Consider the following 13,503-nt stretch of genomic DNA (forward strand, 5'->3'; position numbering starts at 1 on the left):
AACCGCCATGGTGTTTGACTTTGTAAACTCATATCTCTCTCTAGAAAGTACATTAAATTTAATATCTGGCCCTATTAGAAGTGAAACTAAATTTGCTCCTTGGTATTCAAAGGATAATAGCGTCTCAGTATGACTAAGATATAGTATTGGCTAATTAAGTAACGTAACTAGGAGTTGGCTTTGGGGAGGGAGGGGGGTGTGGAATAATCTGATTGAAAAGCACACCAAATCGGAGGTATACAATAAATCTATATTTAAATACAGACATGAATAAATTTAAGGCAAAAATTTGACTACTCCAATTCAAACAAGTTTTTTTGCTGTTATAGATATATTTTTTAAATATTTTAGGACCTTTTAGGAGGATTCCATCCCTTTCATCCCGGCTCGTTAGTTAAGCTACTGGGCCAATTAACAATGTTGATCTCAATATCTTTTTCTGGTAGAAATGAGAATTTAATTCCAAGATTCATTGAGATCTGTAAGTGAAGTAAACACATAGTTAACAACTTCTCCAGTAGTCACCGTTTTGGAAAGACACTCTTACTAAGTTGTTCTAAATCATGTACGTTACTTATGGGTGGTAACAGATATCATGCTGTGTGATTGTATTTTCACGTGGCCTTGACACATTCGTGGTTTTTAATCAGTGGTCTTTTATCAGATACTCAGACACCACCTATATGACATGATATAACTAATACTTACTACAGTTCAGAGATTTCTCTGATATAAGCTGATGAAGCTCAAACTGTGTAGCGTTCTTGTTGTCTGTAAACAAATAAAGTTTTATTCAACAACTAATATATTATACATATACGGTAACTATTTATACAGTCTAGTTTTGCCAATTGTAATTGCACTGACCCATAACAGCAATTGTTTGATACATATTTTATACAAGATCAGAAATTAGTTGCTGCTGATGGAGCCTTTTGTGTAGGTTCCTTGTTGCCCTCACTTATTGTCTAGTATAAGCCAGGTGTTGTCTTCTCAGGTTATGGGTCTGATTATGGGACATGGTCACCTGAGAAAGCATCTTCACAGAGTTGGTATCCTTCGAGAGGATCCGCTCTGTAGAATGTGTGACAAGCAGGAGGAAACTGCTGAACACCTGCTCTTTGACTGCCCTGCAATATCAAGGGAGCGGCATGCCATCTTTGGCAGTTTGGGCAAGGATGGCGAATTTCTCCAGAAGGACCTGGTCGGTTGTTTTCAGCAGTTTGTAGAACTGCTGAGACCGTAGACTGGTCGGCCTATGGTGTGCTTCCGGGGTGCGTAAAAGGCTGTTGAGGCTCAAGTGCATGGCAATAGGCCACCCCATAGAAGAAGAAGGGTTAAATAGATAGACCTACAATTTACAGAAAATATTCGCTATCAAACATAGTGTAAAATAGTTGGAGAATTCAAAAGTATGGACTAACTGAAGTACGGTTTCATTTTAGATTCTTTATTATTAGTCATTATTAAATTAATTGTGGCATCTCTCTGTGTATAAAGATTACTAAAAAATATACAACTTCATTTTTGAAGGCAAAATTATCACAAATCAAACAACACCTTTTTTTACTGATTCAATTATAACTTCTATTATACATTGCTAGTACAAGATCCATCTAGAAAGTAACAAAAGGCCTACAGCACAACAGTAAATCTTGGTTCAGACAATGTCTTTGCTTTTCTAATCTTACAACCAAGTTTAACCCCATTATTTTCTGAATTTTGGGTGTTTTGAACACGTTTAATGGTGTCCACATGTGTTTGGTCCTACTTGTCTTTGATATACAGAACACTACTGTAATATGATTGACAATAAATGGGAAGATCAGTGTTTGTGAGACACTGCATGTCAAATGAAATACATGATTTACAAAAAAAAGGCAATCAGAATTATACTCAATTTACATTAGTTAGATCCTGCAAAGGGCCTTTTTTCGGAATTGTAGATCCTAACTGTTCAGCCAGTATACACATGAAACTGTATACATATACGTAAATAAAATCAGCATCCAACTACCTACTCTTGGCCTACCCATCATTATAACACCAGAAGCCGTGATAAGCATGCATTTCCCTGTCACAGTTTGGAGCTGTTTGATGGAAGCCATTGTATGCAGGAATTAAATTCTTCTATCAACTCCCTAGTAATTTAAGAAATGAAAATAATACGAAAAATTACAACTTATTTAAAAGAGTGCCTGGTGGAAACTCCTAATAGCATTTTTTATTTTTGTTTGTCATAGAATTTTTAAAAGTATTCCCACCGTTCGTATTGTACCATGTACTTTTACTGAATAAAGTTGATTGATTGATTGATTGGGATGGTGTGAATACTTGACCTGCAATGGAAGCACCATCGGAGTCACTCTGTCTCAGACCTGCTTGTACCTGCTGGAACAGCTGGGCAGTGCCGTCAAGTGAAATACCACACATCTGAAGGCTGCTTGACTCTCCAAGACCACCCTCATTCTAAAAAAATACAAAAACTTAGATAGTATATAAACAGGCTGCTTGACGCTCCAAGACCACCTTTACTCTAAAAAATATAAAAACGATAGTATATAAATAGGCTGCTTGACTCTCCAAGACCATCTTCACTCTAAAAATATAAAAACGATAGTATATAAATAGGCTGCTTGACTCTCCAAGACCATCTTCACTCTAAAAAATACAAAAACTTAGATAGTGTATAAACAGTCTCTGTATCTTGTGCAAAATGTATCCTATAATTAGATTTGAAAATTCTAAAATAACAATCCTCACAGTGACTGTGTGGGAAGATCCATTGTAAATCAATGTCGAACAATTAAATGTATATAAGTTTATATATATGGAGTAGGTAGTGGAAGTTCTGATCAAATCCATAGCTGATACAAGAACAATAGAAGAAACTAGAAACATAAAAAAATCTAACATATCCTGTATGAGAAGCTACCTAATCAGTGAAGTTAACGGTTAGAGATGACAATCATAATTTCAACGTTATTAATGAATTCTGCTCATCCTTCTGAATAAAACTGTGTATGGTTTCAGGAGAATAAAAATCATAAATAATAATGGATTTCAATATTGGAAACGGAAATGTCATTTTGTTATTTATGATTAATCTCAACTTATAGCTGCCAGTAGTAAGAGATCTCATTACGATACCGCTTCTTCTGCGATCGTGTTGCTTGCTGGAATTCTGTGCTCCCATTCCCATTGGTTCCAGTAATATAATATTTCATAATTTAACAATGAAGCCTTCAGGTTAATTTGTTTAGTGTTTAAAATGTTAATTTGACAACACTGTGGATAGGTCAAAGTTAATACTAATTTCAACTCATTTAAAAAAAAAAACACATCATTTCATTGGTTTAAAGATTATTTTCAAAACCGATTCCAAGTTGTGTGACAAGTAGCCAATACCCAGAAACTCCAAGGGCACTCGGCACACTCTTTTTTTTTTTAATATACATTAACAATATATTAAAACTAAGCTTTGGAGGTGAACTTTCTTATTTACCGTGGGTTGCAAGAATATCCCTCAAAAAACATGAAGCGCAGATGCCAGAAGACTGGGTAGATACCATACGACATTGTAGACAGAACCCTCACCATTTGAGGTGATTGAGGTTGAACAAAACATGGTCAAAGAGTAATCAGTTCAACTGGACATGGTCTACAGAAAAAAACTTGGTTGCAAGACCCGATCTATCAAGATTTTTACGATTTTTATGGTGGATAATGATAACCCACTCTATATGAGGTATAAGACTTTGTGTGGTAGTCCATGGAAAACACATCCAAAGTGTTTTACATCTACGAAGAAAAAGAAAGGCCGTGCCCAAATAACGGAGCAACTACCAAATATTCGAGAAGGAGAATTTTTGTCACCAGATCAAACACATAAGCGTAAGTTGACCATTATTTATTATTCTAGGTTAGATAGCCTAGGTCACATCGTGAAAGGGCCACTCCCTAAAACTGTCTTTTTAAATTTGAACACTTGTATTTTGAGTTACTTGTAGATAAAAGGTTGAAATCGATTTAAGATTACAAAGCACTGTTTAATTTGCAGGCCTTCCTCCTATCAGTAAAGCAAAATATGAGTGCCTACAGTGCCTGATACACTACTGTACTAATCCATGTGCAGTGAAGAACTACAAGGAGCTAATCCACTATGAGTAAGGAGAAAGAACTAGCAAGATAGAAGAAATAATTTAACTTCTATTATGTGACCATCACTTGTCAACTTTTAATTGTAAAACCATAAATAAAACTATGATATTTTTGAGTGTTAACTTATATTCTTTCCAATTTACTAGGGAAGAACGTGTTAAGTACACATTATTTTAGAATAAACCATAAAAATATATGGGCTTTGCACTTTAAAAATTGTATGATGTCATTTTGTTACCAAATAGTAAAATAAATATACAAAACACTAGATAAATTGACTAAATAAAAATTTTACTAAATTTGTTAAACTATATAATTGCTCTCCTATAAATTTTGAAATATGCGACTGAACATATTCTTTCTCTGGACCCTTCAAAGTATCTGAATAGTAGAATTTAAATTCCCTTCACTCAACCATACAAAAACTGGTTTTTATGTATTGCTTAATGAAAACAAAGAGGAAAGTCTAACATATATGATATATTTGAGAACATAAAAAAATCTTCTTTCTTTGGATTACATAAATATGGGTAGTTGCATTTTTTATTGTACTTAAACCCTACACCTCATGCTTGTTGGTCTTGAAAACTTCTTTTATTATAATATTTAAAAACTAAAAGAAATTTTATGCAGATTTCATGTAAAAAAACTGTTTAATATAGGCTAGGTGATAATTAGAGAGCTGGGTACTTTGGGATTATACCGACCACACCAGTATGAAGAACACAAAAATATAAATTTATAAAAACAAACATGATAGAACAAAAAACAACTCTTTAATTACAAACTTACAACAATTATCAATTGTTAATGGGGTCAGATTCCGTTATATGGCCCCAACGCTTAAACTTTTTTCAATGAACTTAGAACGTTATAAAACGATGTAGTTGAGTAACAGAACTAACATTCCATCAATCAACAAGCATTTCCAGGTATTGTGATCGGTATTGTTGTCGCTGTTATCTTATCTTTCTCAAGAATCCCGATTACGGCAAGCCACGCGGCATCACATGATTATTTAAATTTTTTGCACTGTACATAATTGCCTTTCCATTACAATTCAATTTATATTTCTGATCAGCCCCTCTAAAATTTGATATTTTACTGATAGGTACTATCTCGAGGGATGTTTTTCTTTCGTTGACATCAGCGTGGGGCAGCCGAAGCCCGCGCTGATGGCCGGAGGCACTCGCATTTTGGGTGGCGGAGTGTGATCAAGAATAAAAACAAGTTTTATGTGTTTTTTTTTCAATAAAGAGTTTAGTTTTTGTTTGGTAATGTTTGTTTTTGTTGAATTTTTGAGTTTGGAGGAATGTAGGGGTAAAACACGGAAATACAACAAAGCGATGCACCAGCTGAACGGGCGGCAAGACTCTGCAATCACATTATCTACTAGACCGCTCGACTTTGACCTCTGTCTGAGAATGGGGAGGGGTTTGCGATAAGACAATTCCTGTTTTATATTGACGAAATATTGTTCTACGCTAATCTAGTAATCAGTAGAAGCAAAATGTCAAATAACGATTCACGTCTGGGTGTGGTCGGTATAATCCCAAATTACCGAGAGCTGTGACAGTTTGAAAATTTTGACGAAAAACAGTTTTTTGAGCACAGCGAACGAACACAACCAACAATCAACTTGACCATATTAACTTTATGATCTTGTCATTAAGCACAACTTTGTCTACTTAATCTTTACTGTATCTCTTATAGTTTCCCAGATCCCTTCAGTGTGCATACAATTTGGAACACTGTATATGCCAATTTTAACTAGGAACAAAGATGGGCTGCAGTATAAAAAGCAACCACCAACACAATCAAATCAGGGTATCAAATTATCGATTGGAAATACCTAAACTATTGAATACAAAACATTCTAATAACATTTTATTTACAATTATTATTGCCAGCTCTTTTAAATGTATTGAATAACAATATTGTTTTAAATTCATTCAAGCAAAGTAAAATCATTTGTGTGATAATTGAGTCATGACCACAAATGCAATGGTGATGTAGCCTACATGTGTTATTTATTACACAAGCCGCCAGACATGATTATCGTTTAACGTAATAAAATGTACTTACACTATTTTGTTACACTTTTGGGTAGACAATGATAAGCGGACCCGGTTTTTATATCGATTAGTACAATCATCAATACTTAGTATTCATTTATCGAATACGCGTTTATAAATTACATTAGCATAATATTCCAATTAATATAATACATAAAGTGATAATCTTATAAATAATAAATGAGCTCTAATGATCATACAAACATCAGAACTGGAAATTTAAAAAACTCATAAATAATAATGAAATGATAACAACATAAAAAAAACATTTATAATAATGCAAAATATTTGTGTAATTATTTATAAGTTTTCACCTGGGTAGAAATTTTTCACCTCATCAAATATTTTACAGAGCGGATCCTCCTTAAGGATACCAACTGTATGAAGATGCTTTCTCTGGTGACCATTTCCCATAATCAGATCTATAAACCGAGAAGACATCGATCTACTTAGTGAGAGGTCAGATGCCACTTTGGAGGAAGGCGACTGTAGTACCATTCTGCTCATTCTCATACACGGAATGTAAAATTTTGCATTTTAACTAGTCTTGGCAGGTACAACTTCAGGCTACAGTATAAATAAGTGGCCACCAACGCAATCAAATTATCATTATCGATTTTAAATATCAATACTATCAAATACGACATTTGACCTATAGATACTCATAAGTAATTATTGCCAGCTTTCTTTATTTAGACTAATGACATCATTACCAGCTGTTGCTAGTGATGTCATTACCAGCTGTGGTAATTTCGTCTATGTAGAAGGCTAATGACACGACAGGCACAATGGTGATGAATATGCATATGTTGGCTCAAAATAATTTTATAAACACTGAGCAATGTTTATGGTTACAAGGTTATAACCTTGCTCCTTTAACCCTGGAGAGGGCGCGTGGTGTACAAACTTCCGCAGGAGACACGTTATTGTTTATAAAAGAAACCCCGTAGCCCGCACTTCCCCCTCCCACTAGCACATCTATCCCCACCTCTCCCTCCGCACGTACCATTGATCTCAGCCAGTTTCGTCAAGGACACGAGGCAGTGTAGAGCTATTTCAAAGCGGTGCGGTCTGTTGTACACCACGCGCCCTCTAGTGTGAACTGTTGTGCGGACTTTTGTACACCACGTGACCGATTAGGTTATGCAATATCGTTGTTCAGTTTTAAAAGTTATTTTATTATATTAGAGTAATATTGTGTGTGTGATGGATGACGAAGAGAGACGTTTACTGCAATTAATGCAAAGTGTGGAAAGGGAGGAAATAGAAGAAGCTCGTGCCGCAGATGCAGAGAGAGAGCGTTTACAAAGACAGTTGTTTCCGGATGTTCAACAATTGAATAACATAGAAACAATTGATGAAAATCCAATTGAGAGAGAAGGATCGGAACAATCAGAAGATGAAGAGAATTACAGTGAGCATGACACAAATTCAGAAGTTTCGCTTGATGACTTGGCAGGCCATGAAGAAGATTTCAATGTTCAAGGTAATGTAAGAAGAGGAGAGAACTATATTCTTGGCAAGGACAACGTAACGAGATGGGATACCCATATGAACACTGAGAATTTACGAGGCAGAGTACGGCGATACAACATTTTACGAGGTGAGAGACTTGGCGTACGATTACCTTCTCCAAGAGGTGATGCCACTACAAAAACTTCACCTATTGAATGTTGGAAACTCTTTTTTCAGACGAATTTGTGGATAAAATTGTAAATTTTACAAACATTTGGATTGAAAAAAATAGACAAAACTTTCTCAGAGAGAGAGACGCAAAGTCAACAGACCGTGACGAAATTCACGCTGTACTGGGTCTTTTGTACCTGGCTGGAATGTTAAGGTCTTCTCACACAAAACTAGAAGATTTATGGTCAACAGACGGTCTTGGTATCGAGTATTTTAGGTCAGCCATGTCCTTGAAGCGCTTTAAGGTTTTGTTGAGAGCATTAAGATTTGATGACATTAAATCCAGAAGACAGCGTAAAGCTCTAGACAATCTTGCACCAATACGTGACGTATTTGAGGAATTTGTCAGCAAATGCCAAGCACATGCACTGAGTGCTTTTGTAACGGTTGATGAAATGCTCGAGGCATTTCGTGGTAAATGTTCATTTAGGCAGTACTTACCAAACAAGCCTGCTCGTTATGGCATCAAGATATTTGGACTGTGTGATGCAAGGACATATTACACTGCCAATTTGGAGATATATCCGGCAAGACAACCACCAGGACCCTACAGGCACAGCAACTCATCAAAAGATGTAGCTATTCGGTTGACAGCTCCGATTTCAGGGACCGGACGCCAGCTACAACAAATGCAAAGGAGGGGTTGACACCGTGGATCAAATGAAAGCAGCCTACTCTGTTTCCAGAAAAAGCAACCGATGGCCATTGACTGTGTTCTTCTCCATGCTGAACATATCTGGCATCAACAGTTTTGTGATATTGCGGAGTGACGTTGAGGACGCAGGTGACAGAAGAAACTTCATAAAATCTCTGGGAAAAGATCTATGTAACCCTCAAATGATAAAAAAGGCAGGAATGCCACGACTGCCTGTGTTACTACGGAAAAGGATCCAGCAACTGTGTGGCCAACCAGAACCAGCCCGTCCAGTGGTCGAAGAAGATCAGCGTGAAACTGGAAGGTGTGTTCTTTGTCCAAGAGCCAAAAACCGAAAGAGTCGCACGAGGTGCCCTCAATGTCAACGCTTCATCTGCCGGGAACACACATCCTTTGCTTGTGTTACATGTGCCGCTGCAGAAGGGGATGTCAGTGATACAGACAATGATGAGTGAAGAGATTAAAAAGTTTGAGCAAAAAATTGTTTACCGTAGCAGTTTGCAAGTTATTTTTTATTTGATTTGATATTCAATTATTAAACCCTACGGTTGGTTATTAGGTTTTTATATTATATTAAAAAAGTGTATTTTTGTTTTAATCTACTTTCTTTTAAATTACATATTTTGTTTTGTAGAAATATTTATTTAAAGCTACACTTTATACTCCTCATTTATACTAAAAACTTTTATTAAAACAATTTTGTTTTGTAGTATATAAAAATATTAAATGATTTTTTTACAGTTGAACACATTTTCAGTAAAATTATTCTATTCTCAAATCCTTTTAATCAATAAGAATTGTATATAAAGCAGTATTTAATCAATTATAATGATTTAAAGACAGCAATACACAGTGCGGTCTTTTGTACACCACGCGACCTAGTACGTATGGATCAGTGACGCGCCCTCTCCAGGGTTAAATCCAAATTGTCCAGTTTGTATTGACAAGATGTAACAAACATGACGTATCTAAAAACGATCTTGAAAAGGTTTTTTTAACATTATAAATTTGGTATTATGAACACAATGAAAATCTACTGTACTATTTTAGTTGAAATCAAACAAACTATGACTTTTAATTATTAATGAATGTACTTTTGACACCATCAGTACCTGCACAAGTGCCATTTTAGATTGGCTACAGCAATCATAAGTATCACGCTGCTTAAACATTGCTTAAATATAGTTTAGCTATTTTATGCAATTTGAAACAAATACGTACATTTATTTTACATATAAAAGTATAGCTTCACCATAATATGATTTTAAAAGCATAAAACTTAATACAGTTCGCTCAAAATTACTTCAAAGTAAAATCATGTTTGGAAATACATTTAAAATTAAAATCATGTGTTTCGTTACTAATGGCAGCAAGAACAGTGAAGTACGTGTCTTATTTGTTTCACAAGCAGTCATATTTATCCTTAAATTACATCAGGTAGGCTAATGAAATGTTATGTTTTGTTGTAATTACATTTATTATATATTACATTTTAATTTGTAAATTATATTAATATTCATACGCAAAATCATATTGTTCTTTGAAATATCTATTATGTTATTTTGTCCGACATTTCGTTTAGTCTTTTGACAGTTTGCTTTCAGTCATTTGGATAGTCATGAATATCAATGATTTGAATCATTCGATTATCATAATCCGATTGTGATAGTGGCCGCTTATTATATTGCAGCCCAACTTGCATACAAAAATTCAAAAACATCTGAGAGGTCAAACGTACTAAATTATTTTGTCATTGGTTGATTTGATATGGAATAATACTACTGTATTTGAGATACAACCTAAAATTTCTAACCTTAAATTTAAAACATCAGTTATTGTGCAATATAAAATTGGTTTGAGATTGTAATAGCTAATGTGGCTAGAGTAAAGTGCAATTAATACATCATAATAAGGGTAACACATAACAAAAGGGCCGAAAGTCAGTATCCTCCTTATGAAAAAACATGTTAAAACACTAGTGTAAACATCCTTAAGATACATTTTTTATTTGTTTACAGAAATGATTTTATTACAATCATACAACTAACCCATTAATATAAAAAAAAATATATATATATTTATTTATTTATGTATATGCTTTAACACTACAGGGATTTCTCTGAAACGAGAACGAAATCAACCTGTCAATTGGCAAGTTTTGACAACTTGTTGTAAGGTTACATACTGATAATGTGATAACTCACCTCTCTATCGTCGAAACTGAAAATTTTGGCAGATGTCTTAACCTGACTTTCATTCCAAAAATCTTCATCTGCCATAACTATAAATAAATTGTATAGAACAGTAAAACTATAACAGCTTTAAAACATTTAAAATGAAAAACATACTAACTCTTGTAATAAAGAACAACTTAAACCACTTTAAGTTGTTTTTTACTCAGAAGTTTTTTTCTCTGTTTTTTCCTGAAGTCAGGCTTGGGGAAGTCCCACAAAACCTTAATGTACACTTTTTTTTCTTTCATTTAGATTTACAACTTTAAAACAAAAATTAATCGGCCTTGTGGTTGCATGTTAAACAATGATAATATTAATTGGTTTTAATACATTGATACAAAGAGTGACACATGGTTTTGAATTTAGTTTGTCTAATCACCATTCCATTATTCCCAACACCAAGGTATTACTGATGGCGAGAGAAAAGAAGAGACCTGGCCCGTGCCGGCGCACAGCTGTGTACTAGTGTGTTGCCGCGCGGTAATTTCAGGCGCTTCGCCCTACAGCCAATCCTGTGAATTGATTATCATAGCAGTGGAACAGTGAAACAATAATGGAATTACGAAACAAGGCGCGGCAACATACTAGTAGTAGCGCCTGCAAATTTCAGATAGGCCAGAATCCAGGTCTCTTCTTTTCTCTCGCGATCAGTACAAGTTTCACTATGGTAGAACCGTGTACGTTTTTCCATATCTATTTATTTTATTTGCTTTCCGAACATAATCTATAATAACGGTTATTAGTATATAATGTCCGTTAGTAAATGATTTGAATATGCTAGGGACCCCTAATATTGAAGGATATTTAGGATTTAGGATATTATTAATGCGATCTCTGCCTGGTGTCCTTCAGGCATACTCAATCCCTATTAGAAAACCTGTGGAAGAACCCAAGGACAAGATAACATTGATATGTACTAAAGCCGCGTTTACACCGGAATTGGTAACCAAAAATTGCTAACTCCGATTGCCGACGCTAGTTGCCGATGGAAGTTTGCAATTTGTATCTGCAACCATGAACACAGTTTGCTTAATTTTTACTGCAACTTGCAATCAAAAAATTAACAGTATATAGAATGTCGAGTGCGGAAGAGGTTGTACTTGCTGCGGCAGGGTGTGTTGTTCTAGGTAAATTGAGAAGACGGAGAAGATCTGGGTTCGACCTTCATTGCAGGCAAGATCAAGGTATAGTGACAGCAATCTATTGAATGGCTTAAATAGAGATGATACAGGTCCTTTGACGGGAAAAATGAGATGCAATGGCAGTATAAAAAACTTTTTAAGAAGGTCGAGCAACGATTTTGAATGTTTAATTGTTGTTATTGGACACATAATTAGCAAAAAGGATACAACTACAGGAAAGCAATTCCAGTGCGTGAAAGTTAACTTTGCGATTTTTGGCAACTGGCGACTCTTATACAAGCATCAGTTATTTGTTTAAAGTTTCAAAAAGTGCAATTTCACTCTTTGTGCCAGATGTTTGTGAGGCTTTGATATGTTTCCTGAAGGATAACATACAGGTGAGTAAATGTTAAATACCTACCGACCACGTGGAGTTCGACTAAAAATTGCCGATAAAAGTCTGCAATCATTGGTTGCCAACTCCGGTGTAAACGCGGCTTTTAAGTGTTCTGTCGTTCTCTGTCATAGTTTTGCCCTTGATTATGAATCCTTCTAATCAAGGGGTTTACATTGTTCTTTGAATCAAGGATTAAAATATTAAAATTCCCCTGAAGATTTCTATATATGTTTTTTCAACAGGTTGATTAGTACAGTTATTTAGTTTTGCAATTTGTATCTGCAACCATGAACACAGTTTGCTTAATTTTTACTGCAACTTGCAATCAAAAAATTAAGCAGATTTGTTGGATATAGTAGTTTTATTATCTTGAAATAATGTTGTCTTGCATAACTGTACTGGACATTCTAACAGAAAATGTTCTGTTGTTTCAATCTTTGCAATGTTCAATTCAGAGTGGGGTAAAATGCCCTTTTATTTTATACAAGCAAGAATTTACATTGGCATTTTCTAGCATTGTTCTCTAAATATTGATAATTGCCCTTCTGCTGAGATTACATGTTTTAAACCATGCGTATCTAGGAATAGGGTAACCATGCGTTACATGGTTTGTGTATCTGTTTACACCATCCAGCCTTAGGTGATTATTGTATAAGAATTGAAAACTGTGTTTAATTTATTTTTAGCTGATAGGCATTGTAGTCCCTAATTAGGGTTGATAAATAAGTAAGGGTTCCATTAAATGAGGCTTCTTTGGCTAACTTGTCCACAGTCTCAAGTTTTATTCCCACATGTCCCGGAATCCATTGGAAAATTGTGTTTTTATCTGTTTGTGTCAAAAGTTAATACGCCATCATGACAATGCCATCTTCTTTGAATCCCTTGCTGGAGTAACAAGACCAATTTATTGTATACAAATTTTAATATTGTTAGTTTTAAGGACGCTGTTACAATTCTCTATGAATATGTAAATAAAGAATAAATAAATAAGTTGTCTAGAGCTTTAATGGTATTCTGAGAATCAAAGAATATCAGGACATTGATGTTGTTTAATGTAAGCACGTATCCAATCGCAAATTAAATTATTACACACACTTCTACCGAGTAATTTGACATATTTTTTGCATATATTTGACAGTGTATGCTAACAGATAGTCTTTGTGGTTTGCTTCGA

General features: G+C 34.8%; 1 protein-coding gene across 1 annotated transcript in view; it reads right to left on the reverse strand.

Annotated features, from left to right (window-relative positions):
- The window catches only part of LOC124360814 (vacuolar protein sorting-associated protein 16B), a 30,302-nt gene extending 19,323 nt beyond the window's left edge, over positions 1-10,979 (reverse strand). The window contains exons 1-3 of the mRNA XM_046814732.1: positions 10,782-10,979; positions 2,340-2,469; positions 709-771 (exon numbers count right to left, since the gene is read on the reverse strand). Coding sequence (XP_046670688.1) covers positions 709-771; positions 2,340-2,469; positions 10,782-10,856 — 268 coding nt within the window. The 5' untranslated portion in view covers positions 10,857-10,979. The remainder of the gene's footprint in view (positions 1-708; positions 772-2,339; positions 2,470-10,781) is intronic.
- Positions 10,980-13,503: the final 2,524 nt, after the last annotated feature.

This window comes from Homalodisca vitripennis, chromosome 4 (assembly GCF_021130785.1).
Source record: "Homalodisca vitripennis isolate AUS2020 chromosome 4, UT_GWSS_2.1, whole genome shotgun sequence".
NCBI lineage: Eukaryota > Metazoa > Arthropoda > Insecta > Hemiptera > Cicadellidae > Homalodisca > Homalodisca vitripennis.